Below are 17,835 nucleotides of genomic sequence, written 5' to 3'. Positions count from 1 at the left end.
ATCATAGTAAGCTGGAGCGTGTTGGAAACTCAGTCAGATCCATCATGAGCATTAGTCTCTGCAGTATCCAGGATGTCTTCAAGGAGCGATGCCTCAGAAAGGTGGTGTCCATTAATGAGGATCCCCATCACCCAGGACAAACCCTGTTCTCATTGCTACCATCGGGAAGAAGGTACTGGAGCCTGAAGGCAGACACTCAACGATTCAGGAACAACTTCCCCTCTACCATCCGATTTCTGAATGGACATTGAACCCATGAACACGACCTCATTAATTTAGTTTCTACTTTTGCACTACTTATTTAATTTAACTATTTAGCATATATATACTTAATATAATTTGCAGTTTTTTCTCAATATCATGCACTGCATTGTACTGCTGCTGCAAAGTTAACAAATTTCATGACATATGCTGGTGAGATTAAATCTGATCTGATTCTGATTCTAATTTTACCCTCTAGCAAACAGAATTATTTCACCTTTGCACCCCCTCCTATCTGCAGGCCATCAATGCCATGTTTCACCATATTCAATCCACCCTCCACCCCAACCCCTCTAATCTGTTCTTACAATGAGGTGTGATATCTGAACTGATTGCTTAAGTGTTCAATCAAGTGATAATATGCCTTCATTATCATTTCCCCCTTGCTGTTCTTTATCCGCATTGCATAATCGCACACATTAAATGTCTGAAAAGAAAACGGCAGAGCTGTAAACTTTGGTTCTGTGAGGTGGTTGGGTTGGGAAGGAACTTTGTAGCTTCTAGGTCACAGGGGCCTGTGGTATAAAAGAGATGTCAGATGTGATAGGATTCTATCTGAGAATGCCAATTTTCTCCATAGTTTCAGCTCCACTCCTGCACATCATCTCATCAATGAACAAAATAATATCATTGCAAATATGATATTTTGCATGAGTGAGTCTCTTACAAAAGGCAGGTCCTCCTGTAGCAAGATGGATATGAGTCATGACTGATGGAAATTGTTGATGGGCGAACGGGGGGTGGAGACAGGTTGTGGGGAACGACTTGATCATAGTGCCCGAGGCTAGTGGTGCCATTAGCAAAATATTATATTTGAAGATTCATTCAGTAATCTTATCCATTTAGTGGAGCGATTAATCCAGTAACCTTATCCATTAAGTGGAGTCATTTAACTCTTGTAGCATCTGGTATCTGGCATTGACCTCTACAGCTGCTTTTTAAAAATGTGTTCCTAAGTCCTACAGTGAATATAAAATTTTCCTTCTGTGTTCATATCTTTTTATATGAAGACAGCTAGCAGAGTTCTTGAAATTTGTTTTATGTTGTTCTATCCCTCACTTTACCCAATGTCATCTTCCCTTCCCCCAACACTGCCCAAGCCTTTTCCAGCCATACTTAAAGTATTCTAATCAGGCTTTCACTGATATTGGCAAGTTACAACTTTGTACTCCCTGCTGATATTTTCAGCCAACAGTTAGATTAGCGTTAGCAAAATAAGTACTCATGCTGCCCGAGTCCCAATCAACAAACCACACTTTATGAACTGCAGTTTCTAGGCCATCATGCAATTAGCAACACATCACCCCATCCTCCATCCTAAACCTAACAAACTCTTGTCCTTATAAGATTACATTAAATTAGGTTTGAGTATGATTTTTATTGTTGGTTCCTGTAATTTAATTCTCATAGGAGCGATAGTTGGCAAGTGAACTCATAGCACACATCTTTAAAAAGGTGATTTGATACTGTCCATTTTGTCATTAAACAATTGTCCTGTATCTTTGGTTGACTCTGTACCAGCTGGAATGACATAGTGTAACAGAAAAATAACAAGAGTTTGCTTAATAAGCCACAGAACAATTTATTGTGTTTTATCCTACATGCGTGCATGCAAGTTGCTCTCAGAATCATTTTCAGACATTTGCTTAATTTCACATGTATTAAGGGCGGAAAATGAAAGTGAGAACAACCTACGATTTATAATAACAAATTGATCCAGGTGCCTTTGCTTCTTGTGTAATCTTGACATGGGGAGAACTGAGTATTCCAGCGTACAAACATCTATAAGTTGACTAATTCATCACAAAAATCTTCCTGGGACATTGGAAAAAAAAGACAACCCTTTTGCCAACCGGGTAGTTTTTCTTTCTTTCCTTTCTGGTTCCTCTATGTGAAATTTTAACTTGACTTAGGAACTTAATAGATTGTTCAATAGCTTATCAGCTAGAGTGCAACGGGCTGCTTCTGAAGTGGATTGAAATTTGACGGAAGCTGCAAGTTGGCGCATGATGGTATTGAAGTTGAAGTTAGATCTGTAGAGTAACTTGGCTGATCAGAGCTGAGTTATTGCTGTTTACAATGTATATTAGTGAAATAAGCCTCATCCATTGGCACTGCAGGTAGTGCAAACAACAAAGAACTGCCATATCTGTAAGGATTCATGTAATGGAGCAGTGCCTCAGAGGTCACCCAAACTGATAATGTGACCAGAGGGACTTGAACAATGAACAAAATGAAATAGGAGTGGGGAATGAGAAAAGGTTAACATCTGATTTTGTTGAAATAATCAAAATGTATTTTAGTAAATATTTCATTGTTAAAGATTATCCAACATAAGAATTCCGCTCTTCTATGAAAAGTAAAGGAAATTGTGATTGTTGTCAAAATGAGAAGAGGCTTCAATGAAGAGAAATGGTTTTGTGGAAACAAACCAGATGTGCATAATGGTGAAAGTGAAGCAACTACAATTAAAGTGGAAGTTATGCAACATTTTCATTAAAGACCTTTTAAAGATATCAGATGAAATTCTCAAGACATAATCATATTTATAGAGTAATAAAAATAGCTTATTTGTTTCTGGGAACAGATACATCTATGTTCATAATTTAACAAGATAAAAATGTAACTGAATTTTAAATGGATTGTTTGGTACCTATGTCCTCATAAACGTATTTTAAGATTTTAAGGTATGTACAATTTGGTATTTTTTTCATACAAACCACAAGTTGCAGAACCATCTTCACTGCGATACCGGCAGGCACATCGAACAGAGCCAAAGGTGTTTATGCATTCATGCTTAGCACTGGAACAAAAGGTCATGTTCTTACATTCATCAATATCTGTAAACAGGAGATAATTCTAAGATGATATAACTACAACAGAAAGTTTAAATATTGAGCAAACATAAAGCCAACAACAGAAAAATATTTCACTTAACTCTTAAGTTCTGCCTACTCAGCACCTATTTCTGACATTCTCATTTCTTCACAATCTCAACCTTAATTAATCCAAATACAACATTTAACGATATGACTGGAAGAACCTGTAATACTTAAAAGCCTAGATGCCCTGACTATTTCTAGAACTTTTACTTCCTCAGCATTGATAATAGGGAGGGTGGCCCAACAAGCAGTATCAAAATATCTGTCACATTCAGAAAAAGCTGCTTTGGTAAAGCATATATGAATATGAAATTACTTGCAGCTTGTGTGGCACCGTCCATAGGAATGTATTGATAATATTTGGAGGTATGGTATAAATGATAATGCCATTGTTAACACAGGTGTTTTTAAAATGTTGGTAATGTTCTGAAGCACAAATGAGGATGCTAACTGTGGTTAAAATGTTGTGTTAATTTATATCACTGCAATCTGTTCTCTGTTTTGATAAGCTCTACTCCAAATGCCATGGCAAAGATCATGGGAAGAAAGAGACTGAGCAACACTACTGCATTGAGGTTGACGATGCTATTTTCCAGCAGGAATAGTTACTGTGGATGTAACCATGAGGAAAGAGTAAGGCAATAGGACTGAACAGACTTTTTAACAATGAATTGATGGGTCATGTACCCTGAGCTGTGCTGCATTGAACCTATGATTCAAGACAGTTATTTGTTTCATCAGCACAACCTTTGCTCGCAGTAGCTCCGTTAAAATCTATCAGTGTGCTGGAGTAGAATGTGTTAAATGTATCACCTTCTTTCCTGAATTAATTTGTTCTATACAACACCATTTCACACCAGGCAATGTGCTGGCCAATCACACTTAATAGCAAATAAATCCTCTTTACAGCATTTATTCAAGAAATCAGTGGGAAGTAGTGCCCTGGATGTATAATGTGATGGATTGTACGGAAGATTAACTGTTATTTGGACTCTGCAAAGACTTCTGATTTTCAGTGATAAGAAAAGCTTCTTACTGCAAACTACTTTTCACAACGTCAGGGCATCCTAAAACTCTTTATAGCCAATGAGTAGATATATAGTAACAGAATTATAATAGAACTAATTTAATCATAATTTCCACAATTATTAGTATGATAATGACCAATTAATGATCAATTTGTCTTTTAGTTATGTGTTATGCAATAATAAGTATCAGCCTGGACAATTGGAATATCACTGCATTGATTCCTGGGATCACTTATGTCCACCTGAAGATCTGATGGAGTCTCAGTTTAATGTTTCTTCTAAACAATGGCACCTCCACAACTGAAGTGTCAGTGGAGACATGAGAGATTGCAAATGCTGGAACCTAGTGCAAGGAATAAACCTCAGTAGGTCAAGCAGCGTCTATGGAGGAAAGGAATGTCAACGGTTTGGTTGACATCCTGCACTTTGACCCAAAATGTCAACAACAACTTCCCCCCCCATCCCCCAACTTCAATGACTCTGCTTTGACACCTGCTGCTACAATAATAATATTTAATGGATAGTTGGACACGTACATAGATTGGAAATGTTTAGGTGCTTATTGACCAAATAGTAACAAACAGGACTAGCTTCAGTCAGCATGGACCAGCTGGGTCAAAGAGACTGTTTTCATGCTCAGTTCATTCAGTAGTTTGCTCTTTACTGAAATATGAGTCTAAGCCTCTTGGCTGACACTTCAGCTTACAAACTAAGATCCCAGGTTGAGCCATGGATATTTATTAAGTTGGCAAAGAAGGATACCTGAGCTAGAAATACACCTTGTTATTTTGTTTGCCTGGGTTCATGATTTACTTAAATGTCTTCCCTGAGGGAACTGCAATGTGGGCCCGGTTCCTTTAAATTTATTCTGGAGGTTAGAGAAGAATGGAATGTTGTCCATGTCGTTGAAATGTCACAATCTCTGTGACAGTTTGCAGAACGTGTCCAATAATTACTTTGAGCTTTTAGCATTTACCTGTGCAATTACTTCCATCACCTGTAAACCCTGGCTTGCACTGACAAACATAGCTGTCAGCAGTGCTGAAGCAGTTGGCTAATTCATGGCAGGGGAAAGGAAATGGTGGAAGACATTTATCTGAAAGAAATTAACAGGTTGTAAGAAGGGATTAATCCAAGAACATAAAATTAAATGACATTATTCAAGGAATTAAAATAACCATCTTCCAATGCTACCTGCTGTTATGCAACATAAAACAAATGTTGTAATCTATATCCTTTCAATTATACTTTTTGGTGCATCATGCACAAGACATAGGAATCACTTTTACAGGTCCATGCCTTCTATCCCATTGACAAAATCAGTTTTATCAAAATTCACATCCTGAAGTCATCAGAAATTTAAGAAGATATATTATCATTGGAGGTCATTCAGAGGAGGTTCACTATGTTGCTTCCCGGTTTGGAGAGGTTGTCTTATAAGGAAATTCTGAACAGTATGGATCAGTACACATTAGAGATTCGAAAAATAAGATGTGACCTTTTTGCAAAATATAAGAATGTTAGGGAACTGGACAGAATAGATGCAGGAAAAATGATTATGGGAGAATCTCCTCTAAGAAAATGGGGAGCAGGGGGAGGCCATTTAAAACTGACTAGAAAGATTTTTGTCTCAAGGAATTGTGAGTCTTTGGAATTCCTTATCCCGAAAGCTGTGGAGGCCAAATCCGTGAATGTATTTGAAGCTGAGATGATGGATTTTTCGTCAATAAGGAAATCAAAGTGAGAGGGTGAGAAAGTGGACAAAAGAAACTGGATCAATTGTATTCACACTGAATTGTGGAATGGGCTCAAGGAGATGGTGGCCTCTTCTTATTCTTACTACTTACAGAGACATGATTTAGGCATGATCTCTTTCCCACAAATCTGAAATGAGAGCAAATGCTGGGGATACTCAGCAGGTCAAAGAGCAAACTTCAAGATAGCAAAAAGAATTAATATTTCAGTGTGATGAACATCTGTAATAGTTGCTATCTTTTACATCAAGACCACTCTCTTCTTTTCTCTCTATTTACAAATTTTCACTGTTTGGTTTCTATTTCAGTTCTACTGACTTTATTAGTCTTTCCTTTTGTTCAGTAGAATTAGAAAAATAGAGGGCCATCGGTAACCCTAGGTAATTTCTAAAGTAAATACATGTTGGGCACAGCATTGTGGGTCGAAGGACCTGTACTGGGCTGTAGGTTTTCAATGTTTCTATGTTTTTTCCCATATCGCTCCTTTGCCGTATTAGTTTAGATCCATCCACTCTCATTTAGTATATTTATCTTCCCCTAATGCATGAGGTATCACTTCAGTATAATCTTCCCCTTGCTCTAGGATTCACCAAGAATACAGATCATTCGCCCCATGCAACCATATTGTTTCACTTCATTGATTTGGCGGTAGGTATCAATCTAGAGATGATTATCCTCTGGCCTTGCTTTTCAATCTCATACTTAATTTTATTTTTAGTTTTTCAGTCACGTTTAAGCTTTGAAAATCTATCTGTTATTGCCTTCTAAAGGCCTGCAGGATCTTGCTGAATCATTTTGGATTTGGTTTAAAATCAACCAAAATAGGAAAGATCAGATTAGAAGAGCAATCTTCCTTCTTGAAGACATCAAGGGTTTTAATAAAAGTTTGGTAATATCTTAGCCATCATTACTGATATTGATCATACAATTTGATTTCACCACCATCTTGCATGGGGGTGGGGAAGAAGGGGGGATAGGAACCAGAGCACTGGAGATGGTGGAGTGGTTGTGGTGAAAAATGTTGTTAAGCCTACATACAGAGTCAGGAATTGAAAGGTTGAGCATGGTGGGACTAATGTTCTGAGTTGTGTATATTTCAAGGCATGGAGTTTTGTAGGAAAAGTGGATGAGCTCAGGGCATGGAGCAGCATGTGGAATAATGACATTGTAGCCATTAATGGGACTTCGTTGCAGGAGAGCAGGACAGACAGCTCAAAATTCCAGGCATCCATTGTCTTAGACATGATAGGTGGATTAAAGGAGGAGGGATGGCATTACTAGTCAAGGAAAATGTCACCGTAGTACTCAGACAGGACAGACAGGAGAACTCAACTACTGAGGCTACATGGGTGGAAATGAGGGGTAAGAAAGGGATGCAAATGTTAATGGGATTATATGAAACCACCCAAACCACAGGATTTATAGGACCAAATTTGTAGACAGATCACAGATTGCTTCAAGGAACATCAGGTTGTGATAGGAGGTGATTTTAACTTTTCACATATTGACTGGGACTCCCATACTGTAAAAAGGCTGGATGGGATAAACTTTGTCAGAAGTGTTCAGGAAAGTTTCCTTCATCAGTACTTAGCAGTCCCAACAAGAGAGCTTGATACCAGATCTCCTATTAGGGAATGAGGCAGGGCAGGTGACAGAAGTTTGTGTGGTGGAACACTTTGCAGAGTGATAACAAAGCCATTAGTTTCAGGTTAATTATGGAAAAAACGGAGGTTTGAAGGATGGCTGATGTTGCTCTGTTGTTTAAGAATTGCTCAAAGAATAGACAAGGAAACTTTAGGCTGGTAAGCCTGATGTCAGCAGTTGGTAAATTTTTTGGGGAGGACAAACAATGAGTGTGGTAGGACAGAGAGATCAGGGATTTCCTTCAAAGGGTTGTCACAGCTAGGTAGTAGATAGGGTCATAAAGAAAGCTTTTGGGACATTGGCCTCCTATTGAGTACAGGAGTTGGGATGTTATGTTGAAATTGTATGAGACATCGGTGAGACCTAATTTGGAGTATTGTGTGCAGTTTTGGTCAGGAAAGATGTCAATAAGATGAAAAAGTGCAGAGAAAATTTATAAGGATGTTGCCAGGAGTTGAGGGCCTGAGTTACAGGCAAAGGCTAAGACTTTACTTGCTTGAACGTTTGAGGGGAGATTTGATAGATTTGATAGATTTGATAGAGGTATACAAAATCATGAGGGGTATAGATGGGGTAAATTCAAGCAAGCTTTTTCCCACTGAGATTGGGTAAGACTACAACTAGAGGTCACGGGTTAAGGGTGAAAGATGAAATGTTTAAGCCGAACATGAGGGGAAATTTGTTAACGCAGAGTGTGGTGTGTGTGTGGAACAAGCTGTCAGCAGAAGTGGTGGATATGGGTTCGATTTCATCATTTAAGAGGAATTTGGATAGGTACATGGATGAGAGAAGTATGGAGGGTTATGATCCATGTGCAGCTCGATGAGATTAGGCAGATTAATACTTTTGCACAGTCTAGATAGGCCAAAAGGCCTGTTTCTATGCTGTAGTGTTCGATGACTCTCTGGCTTTCCATGGTACTCATCAGTTTATCAACAAGGCTCTCCTTGGGTTACCAATGCCCAACTGATGGACACCTATACATATGAGTGAACTCCTATGATATTATTAAATTCTGAAGTTTGATCTAGGTGCATACATCTTGTACCTATAAAGTGGCCACTGAATGTATGTTCATGTCTTCTGCTGCAATGGCCCATCTACTTCAATGTTAAATGTGCTGCGCACATCTTTTGCACACTACTGTTGTAATGTGCAGTTATTTGAGTTACTGTCGCATCTTGAACCAGTCTGGCCAACCTGTCAGACCTCTGTCATTAACAAGGTGCTTTAGTCCACAGAACTGCCACACACAGGACTTCTTTTTTTGTTTTTCGCACCATTCTCTATAAACTCCAGAGGTGACTGTGAGTGAAAATCCCAAGGAATCAGTAGTTTCTGAGATACTCAGACCACCTAGGCTGACACCAACAATCACTCCATGGTCAAAGTCACTCAGATCACATTTCTTTCCCATTCTGCTGTTTGGTCTGGACAACAACTGAAACTTTTGATCATGAGGTCAATCATATGATTGGCTGATTAGATATTTGCATTAACAAGCAGGTGTACAGGTGTACCTAATAAAGTGACTGTAGTTTCTTCTCTCCACTTTTCATAACTGTTTTTTCAAATCAGTCTGTGCTTTTCATTACAAGACTGTGGAAGTGTGGCTACCATATTAAGTCACTTTTCTGCATTTTGCAACTTATGAACAAAGTCAACTAAGGATGTCTGTAAGGATGGAACTTGTTCATTACCCAGGGATGGCCTGTATCCTAGTTGCTTTAAGTAGTTTATGAATCCTTACTCTTTCATAATATTGAATTAAAAATCTCAAAATAATATGGTAGCTTGCATATGAACATTTTGGAATTTCAATGGAAAATCTTGTGAAAAAAATGTAGGAACTAAATTAAGATCAATAAAGTAAACTCTTAGATTCAGGAAAAAAAAATCATAGAGAAATGTAATATAGCAGGGAGGTTAGAGAGAAATATTTACAAAAAGACCAAAAATGCATTTGCCTGGAAATTAATTCTTGGTAGCAAACTTGCTATGTAATAACAATGGTAATTTGTCCTCTGTTCCACTAATTCAGTTTTGAAAGCAGAGCTGAATACACTGATACTGTGTTGTAAATTCAGCCGTAACAATCAAAGTTGAGTTATTTCGATAGGTTTAATTTTAAAATCTCCATTTAAGGTTAGCTCCAGCGAAGGTTTTCTTTCTACTTTAAAACTATTTAATTCATTATACTAACACATTTTAACTCAGTGCAGAAGAAACATTTTAATCAACTCTCACCATTGAGGAAGCATTTGTATCCCTCTTTCCCATTTGAAATTGTTGCCGAAGGGCATCTATCACATTGAAAAAGTTGTAGACTTGTTTGGTTTGTGCATTTCAAGCCCGGGAAACAAGGCTGACCTTTACAATAATCTTGAAAGTCTGAGCAGAATACTCCTGAAAACATCTCTGGGCATAAACAACCAACAACCTGCAATGAGAGCAGAAAATTGTTAGTGGTATTCCTATTGGTTTATTATCGTCATAAGCACCAAGATAAAGTGAAAAGTTTGTCTTGCATATTATTTATACAAATCACATCACTACACAATGTATTTAGCTAGAATATGGTAAAACAAAGACAATGCAGAATAAAGTATAAAAGATACCAAAAAAAGTGCAGTGCACATAAACAATAAAGTGCAAGATCATAACGGGGTAGATTGTAAGACCAAGAGTTCATCTTATATTATAAGAGGTCCATTCAAAAGTGCGATAACAGTGGATAGAAGCTGGTTGTACATGCTCTCAGGCTTTTGAATATTCTGCCTGGTGGGAGAGGGGAGAAGAGGGAATTCTGGAGTGGGGTCTTCGATTATACTGCCTGATTTCCTGAGACAACACGAAATACAGACGGGGTCGATAGAAAATCAGATTCAGACCAGAATCAGGTTTAATATCGCCAGCATATGTCATGAAATTTGTTAACTTTATGGCAGCAATACATGCATACATAATCAATAAATGTAGAGAAAGAAAACTGAATTACAGTAAGTATATAGAGTATATGTCTATTAAATAGTTGTTAAAACAAGCAGTGCGAAAAAAAAACAGAAATAAGAAGTAGTGAGGTAGTATTCATGGTTCAATGTCCATTTAGAAATCTGATGACAGAAGGGAAGAAGCTGTTCCTGAATCATTGAATGTGTGCCTTCAGGCTTCTGTACCTCTTTCCCAATGGTAACAACGAGAAGCGGGCTTGTCCTGAGTGGTGGGGGTCCTGAAGGATGGACACCATCTTCCTAAGGCACCGCTCCTTGAAGGTGTCTTGGATACTACCCGTGATGGAATTGACTAACTTAACAAGTTTCTGCAACTCCCTGTGATCTTGAGTAGTAACAACCCCAGTCCCCCGACCCCACACACCAGATAGTGATGCACCCTGACAGTACATCTGTAGAAGTTTTAAAGTGTTTTAGGTGAAAAACCAAATCTCCTCAAACTCCTAATGAAATATAGTCTTCTTGCCTTCTTTATAGCTGCATCGATATCATGCATCCAGGTTAGATCCTCAGATAGAATGACACCCAGGAACTCAAAACCACTCACTCTCTCCACTTCTGAACCCTCTTTGAAGATTGGTGTGTGTTCCCTTGTCTTATCCTTCCTAAAGTCCACTATCAGCTCTTTGGTCTTGCTGACGTTGAGTGCAAGGTTGTTTCTGCAACACCACTCACCTAAGTAGTATATCTTGCTCCTGTACACCCTTTCATCATCCTCTGAAATTCTGCCTAAAATGGTTGTGTCATCAGCAAATTTATAGACGGCATTTGAGCTGTGCCTAGCTACACGTTCAAGCGTATAGAGAGTAGAGCAGTGGGCTAAGCACACATCCCTGTGGTGTACCAGTGTTGATTGTCAGAGAGGTGGAGATGTTATTTCCAATCTGCAGTGATTGTGGTCTTCTGGTTTGGAAGTCAAGGATCCAGTTGCTGAGGGATGTACAGAAGCTTTACGATCAGGACTGTAGGAAAGATGGTGTTAAATGCTGAGCTATAGTCAATAAACAGCATCCTGACATAGGTACTTGCATTGCCCAGATGATCCAAGGCTGCGTGGAGAATCATTGAGATCAGGTCTGCTGTCGACCTATGGTGGCAATAGGCAAAGTGCAGAGGATCCAGGTCCTTGCTGAGACAGGAGTTGATTCTAGCCATGACCAACCTCTCAAAGCACTTCATCACCATAGATGTAAGTGCTACTGGGTGATAGTCACTAGGGCAGATCTTGCTGCTCTTCCTGGGCACTGGTACAATTATGCCCTTTCGAAGCAGGTGGGAACTTCCAACAGTAGTAGTGAGAGAGTGAAAATGTCTTTGAATACACCTGCCAGTTGTTTGGCACAAGTTTTCAGAGTCTTACCAGTTATTCCATCAGGCCCTGCTGCCTTACAAGGATTCACCCTCCTGAAAGACAGCCTGGCATCAGCCGCCAAGACAGAGATCACTGGGCACTAGATGCTGCCTGTATCATAGCTGTGGTTTCATTCTCCCTTTTGAAGTCAGCATAAAAGGCTTTGAACTCATCTGGTAGTGAGCATCGCTGCCATTCATGATGTTGAGTTTTGCTTTTTAGGAGCTAATGGCCTGCAAACTCTGCCAGGGTTTATGTGCATCCGATGTTGCTTCTAACCTCTCTCAGAATTGTTTCTTGGCTCTCGAACTAGTCCTGTGGAAGCCATACCTGGTTTTCGTGTATGGACCTGGGTCGCCAGACCTAAATGCCACAGGTCTAGCCCTCAGCAGACGATGAACCTCCTGGTTCATCCACGGCTTTGGTTTGGAAATGTACAACAAGTTTTCATAGGCACACGCTCATCCACATGGGTTTTAATGAAGTTGTTGACAACTATGGCATACTCATCCAGGCTCAAAGATGACTCTCTGAATACAGACCAGTCCACTGATTCAAAGCAGTCCTGTAAGCACTCCGGTGCCTCCCTTGTCCATACTTTCTTGGTCCTCACCACTGGTGCTGCAGTCTTCAGTCTCTGCCTGTACTCAGGGAGTAGGAGTACAGTCAAGTGTTCAGACTCCAAAGTGTAGACATGGGACAGCACAGTAGGCACTCTTGATCTTAGTGAAATAGTGCGTTGTTTCCTCCAGTACTACAAGCGATATATTGATAATAATTATTTAGTGACCTTTTCCAAGCTGAACTGGTTAAAATCCCTTAAAATGACGAGGAAGGCAACAGGATGTGCTCTTTCATGCCTGTTGATTACATTGATCTGTTGTCTAGAGCCTGTTTGACATTGGTCTGAGGTGGAGTTACACAACTATCAAAATGAGCGCTAAAATCTCCCACGGTATTTAATTGCGAGGTATTCCAGGTCTGGAGAGCAATATTGGGATGTCACCGACACATTAGTACACCACGAGGAGTTAATCATGAGGCACACACCACAGCTTCTGGAGGGGAGGCTGGTTCCTGCGACGCGCTGAGCTGTGTTCACAACTCTGTTCAGTTTCTTTCAATCACATGTAGAGCAGTTGTCATATCAAGTGCTGATATTGTCAAAGTAATGCAGGAACATTGTAGAACTGAAGCCACTGTTGATTGCAGAATGCTTTAGGTTTCATACGCAGAGTCAAAAGGAAGGGGAGTATGTGGCTCAGTTGAAGAGATTGTCTGAGCATTGTCAGTTTGGTAATGTTCTTAATGATGCACTGGAAGATCAGTTAGTTTGTGGAATCTTAAAAGAAAGCTTTCAAAAACGGCTCCCAACTGAAGCACAACCTACATTTACTACATGAACTTCTTCATAGTTCTTAACATCTCTTAGAAGTGTTTCACTGAAAAGTTTCCATTATAATTATTATAAGGGCAAGCTAACCAGGCATAAATCCAACACAGGAATCAACTTGTCATCAAGATCATAGTCGATCATTTAACTGATTCTATAGCTATTGTGCCCAAATAACATCGTAGCTATTGAATCAGTTAAATAATTTCATAATATTATGTTTTACTTCAGTGAGCCAATAACTTTTAATTACAAATCATCTCTCTCTGTCCAACAGTAACCTGCTGGAATTGTGGATGTTGAAATGAAATGCATGGCAATAGCAAGTAACAACTCACCATTGCCAACAACTATTAATCCATTGTGATATTTGTATGCAGGAGTCCAGAATAAAATACATTTGAACTTTTCTTGTTTCTTGAGAATGACATATATTAAAAAAATGTAAAACAAAGTCTCTTGACATAAGTAAATTTAAAAACTTAAGTGCTTTTGAAGGTGGATTTCAATGCCTTGGCCTTATACTGCTATGTCTCCTCTAGCTTTGGTCTGGATGCTGAAATTCAAGTTGTATTTTCACTAACTTTTAGTTAGCAGAGATACCTTGGTGATGCACAGAGATCTCTGACATCAGATGGGCCAGCTTCAGTACTTTGGCCACAGTCTATTAAAGGAAAAGAATGGAGCAGGCTGTCTGAGAGGCTGCCATTGCGGGTGAAATGCCGTGGAAGCTTCAGGACAAAGACATCCTCTCACGGCATTGTTTCAGCTAACGGAACCATAAATCTAGGCTGACAGACTCTGCCATAAGTATCGGCTTCCTGATATTTTCATTCTTCTTCATGGAGTTAGCTGTCTGAGAGACTCAGTAAACAGATGAGGAAGTCACACTCACAGAATAAAAATCTGCAGACAAGATTGAGGAGTAACCCGTTTTCCGTTTCCTTTCTCTACCATGATAAAGGAACCGTCAATGATCCCCAGCTTGTACACAAAATTTGACAGACCTTTATTGAGAATAGGGAAGTAAAGATAGGAAGCAAGTCAGACATGGATTATGTGACCTGTACAGCACAGGGAATGTAAATTACAATCATGACATCAAAGATTTGCTTAGACCTTTCACAGATAGTTTAAAGGACAATAGCATTCAGCCATCAATTGTTAAACCTACAAAGGGGTTACATCAGAGGTTGTTAGCTATAATTAATTGCCTACCTGTCAGAGAGATCAGCTTGGCTTCATGTCCTTTCATGTCCCAATTGTTCAGGATTGTGCAGTTTGGAAGCTGGTTAAGATGGTTTAAAATCTATAATGTTCTAAACTCTGATCCAACTTTGGAAATAAAATTCAACCTATAATTTATAGAATCTCTCCCCTCATTTCTCACTGAATTCAAAGGTACATACATTCCAACAAAGCTCTTCTGCTTTGCCTTTATATAACTTGATTATGTTATCCCCTTCTCTCTATTACATACTTCAAACATCTCTTTTCTGATTTTTTCCATGTTAGCTGATATAAATTTAATCAAAGACTAGATGAAGTACAAACATTCTTACAACACTGATGGAGATACCGGAAAGACAGGACTGACATTCTGAGATCAGATATAGATTCTCATGCATTGTCTGAAGATGACTTTGTCAAGTGGCTGTATGTTAGATATCCGGGAATTCTGTGGATATAGTGTCAAGTGAGCAAGAGTTAATTCTTAAAGATAAAATGAGACCAAAGAGAGGGGAGAGGATTTCAGGGCTAGGACATTGCCATGATTTTTATCCATGGAGAAGAGGAAAGCAGAAAAACATCAGAAACAGGAGTTTCTAATTTTGTAACCAAGGCATTCATGACATTCTTGCACACGTTGAGCAATATTTCCATTCGCTCCGTTCACTCCTTTCCAGACATTATGCAGAATCTACTAGATGAGATAGTTACTTACTTATGCCACCAGCTGTTTGTAATGAATTCATGTTTCAGTATTTTACAAACAAGAGAAAATGTGCTATGCTGGAAATCCAAGTAACACACACAAAATGCTGGAGGAGCTCAGCAGGCTAAGCAGCATCTATGGAAAAGAGTACAGTTGATATTTTGAGCCGTGACCTTTCCATCAACTGTACTCTTTTCCATAGATGCTGCCTGGCCTGCTGAGTTCCTCCAGTATTGTGTGTGTTGCATTCAATATTTTATGTTTCCACTAATGCAATATTTCTAATATTAGTCACATATATAGATCTAATGTGTTTTGATTTAGTATAGTACTATATTAATTAGTTATCTTGACATACATACAAAATAGTATAATCCATGGCGGCACTTGCATTAAGAATGAGTTTTATTGTTAAATAAAATAAAAATGTGAAAGTGCCATCTGCAAATGCCAATCAATAGAAATTTCCCCTTCAATTGATAAATATAATTTTCCCAGGAAATATTGCCCAACTTGCCATGCAGGTGGTGTCTACAGAAGCACTAACCTGGAATTTGCCCATCGGGTAAGTCTGCGTGATGGTGCTGTAATCACAGTCGCCATTATTCATACAACTGCACATTAGGACAGAGACATTCATGAATGATCCACTGAAGCCGTCATTCACCTGAATGGTTAACTGGACTGGTTTGATATTACGTGGAGTCCAGGTCAGTTGACCTGTAGCTATATTTTTACAAGAAATATCAAGTGCACAGAAAAGTAACATTAGCAGATAAATTGCTGTTGGATTAAAGTTTAAGCCATGATTAAAATAAATTTTCTATTTGCGTTCCAAGAGGTAAAGATTTTCACCAGGGGAACTACCAATGAAAATATGCCTTCTATTCTCCTACTATCATTTAGGGTAAAATTCTTTTTAATATCCCTTTGCTCCAAAATGGGGATCCATGATATTTATCAAATGAAGTAAGTACTCCTCCTCTCTTTTCTGTAAACTTATCTGTCTGGAAATTCATTTCTGGCTGATAGTATCTAATTTATTGTATCAGAAATTTTTGTTCTATCTCTGTAATTAATTCCAAATTATATGGCATTTATAACACTATCAACATACCTTGCAACAGCATTTTCTGAGTTGATCATTTTCAGTGTACCATGTAATTTGACTTTGCGTCACCACACCACTTGCTTAGATTAATGAAATATTTATCTAACTCACCGCTCTGCGTAAAAAAAACGTAGCTCTGACAAGCCCACTATACTTTCCTCCAATCAGCTTAAAATTATGGCCTTTCATATTAGCTATTGCTACACTTGGGAGAAAGGTGCTGCTGTCTACTCTGTTTATAACTCTATCATTTTAAACATCTCTATCAAGTCACCTCACATTCTCCTCTAGTCCAAACAGTCGAGTCCAGCCCATGCTCACTCAACCTTCCCTCATAACTCGTAAAAGCTGTCCCTTTGAATCTTCTCCATTAGTTTGCCCATCACTAACATAAGACCCACTGGTCTATAATTCCCAGAATTGCCTCTATTGGCTTTCTTGAAGAACAGAACAACGTTTGCCATCCTCCAATCTTCTAGTACTACGCCTGTAGCCAGGAAAGGTGAAAAAATCATTGTTAATGTCCCCCTACCCCTATTTCCGCCATTGCTTTCTGTAGTAATCTGGTGTATATCCTGTCTGGTCCTAGGTTATCTATCCTAATGTTTTTCCAATGCTGTTAACTTCAACATACTCCAGTGCCTTAGTTTGTACTCTGATCTCATGTCCATCAAAATCCCTCTCCCTGAAGAAACTGAAGCAATGTATTCATAAGGGCTTCCACTACCTCCTCTGCTTCCAGGCCCATAACTCCCTTTATCCATGAGCAGCATTACCATCTTTCTAGTCATTCTCCTGTTCTTCATTTATGTGTAGAATGCCTTGGGGTTTTCCTTAATCCTACGTGCCAAAGCCATCTCATGAACCCTTCTAGCTCCCCTATGCCCCTTTTCTTAAGATCTTTCCTGGCTACCTTATAAATCTCAAGAGCCTTGTCTGACTTTTACTTCCTAAACCTTAAGTAGACTTCCTTCTGCCTCTTGACTAAATGTTCCATCTTACATTATTTTATGCTCTTCATTAACTTATTCTCCTCACTATTACTATTCAATTTTCCCCAAACTATCCCTAGATTGAAGTCTCCTTGAATTACCCATAACTAATTTATACTATGGCCTGCAATACCATTGCTATCCTGCAGCCTATGTGAAACTCCCATCAATATTCTGTGCTCCTTGGTTTGTCTTCACTCTACCTAATGTCTGCAAATCCAAATATGATGAAGTCTCTGATGATCCTTCAATACACTACCAGCATCAGCTACCTGTATGTAACTGTCCAAATGCTGTCATGGCAGGTTAGCTCAGTTTGGAGCTTTGAGCAGCAGTAAATTGGAGATGGGAAGCCTGAGAAGATGTAGCTCACTCAGATTTGCTTACTGAGTCGAAAAGGCAGTGACAGGGCATTCAAGAGTGTCAGGGAAGTGAAGAATGTGCAGTGAAAATTACGACTGAGAAGGTGCTC

At 39.0% G+C, this 17,835-nt stretch overlaps 1 protein-coding gene across 1 annotated transcript in view; it reads right to left on the bottom strand.

Annotated features, from left to right (window-relative positions):
* Positions 1-16,428, bottom strand: part of LOC132403325 (neurogenic locus notch homolog protein 1-like) — a 38,396-nt gene extending 21,968 nt beyond the window's left edge. Inside the window, exons 1-5 of the mRNA XM_059986776.1 lie at positions 16,378-16,428; positions 15,808-15,986; positions 9,817-10,009; positions 5,148-5,267; positions 2,982-3,101 (exon numbers count right to left, since the gene is read on the bottom strand). Coding sequence (XP_059842759.1) covers positions 2,982-3,101; positions 5,148-5,267; positions 9,817-10,009; positions 15,808-15,986; positions 16,378-16,390 — 625 coding nt within the window. The 5' untranslated portion in view covers positions 16,391-16,428. The remainder of the gene's footprint in view (positions 1-2,981; positions 3,102-5,147; positions 5,268-9,816; positions 10,010-15,807; positions 15,987-16,377) is intronic.
* Positions 16,429-17,835: the final 1,407 nt, after the last annotated feature.

The sequence above is a fragment of the Hypanus sabinus genome, chromosome 12, assembly GCF_030144855.1.
Source record: "Hypanus sabinus isolate sHypSab1 chromosome 12, sHypSab1.hap1, whole genome shotgun sequence".
In the NCBI taxonomy this organism is placed as follows: Eukaryota; Metazoa; Chordata; class Chondrichthyes; order Myliobatiformes; family Dasyatidae; genus Hypanus; species Hypanus sabinus.
Note: the sequence above shows the minus strand (reverse complement) of the source record. Positions and strands in the feature narration are given on the sequence as shown.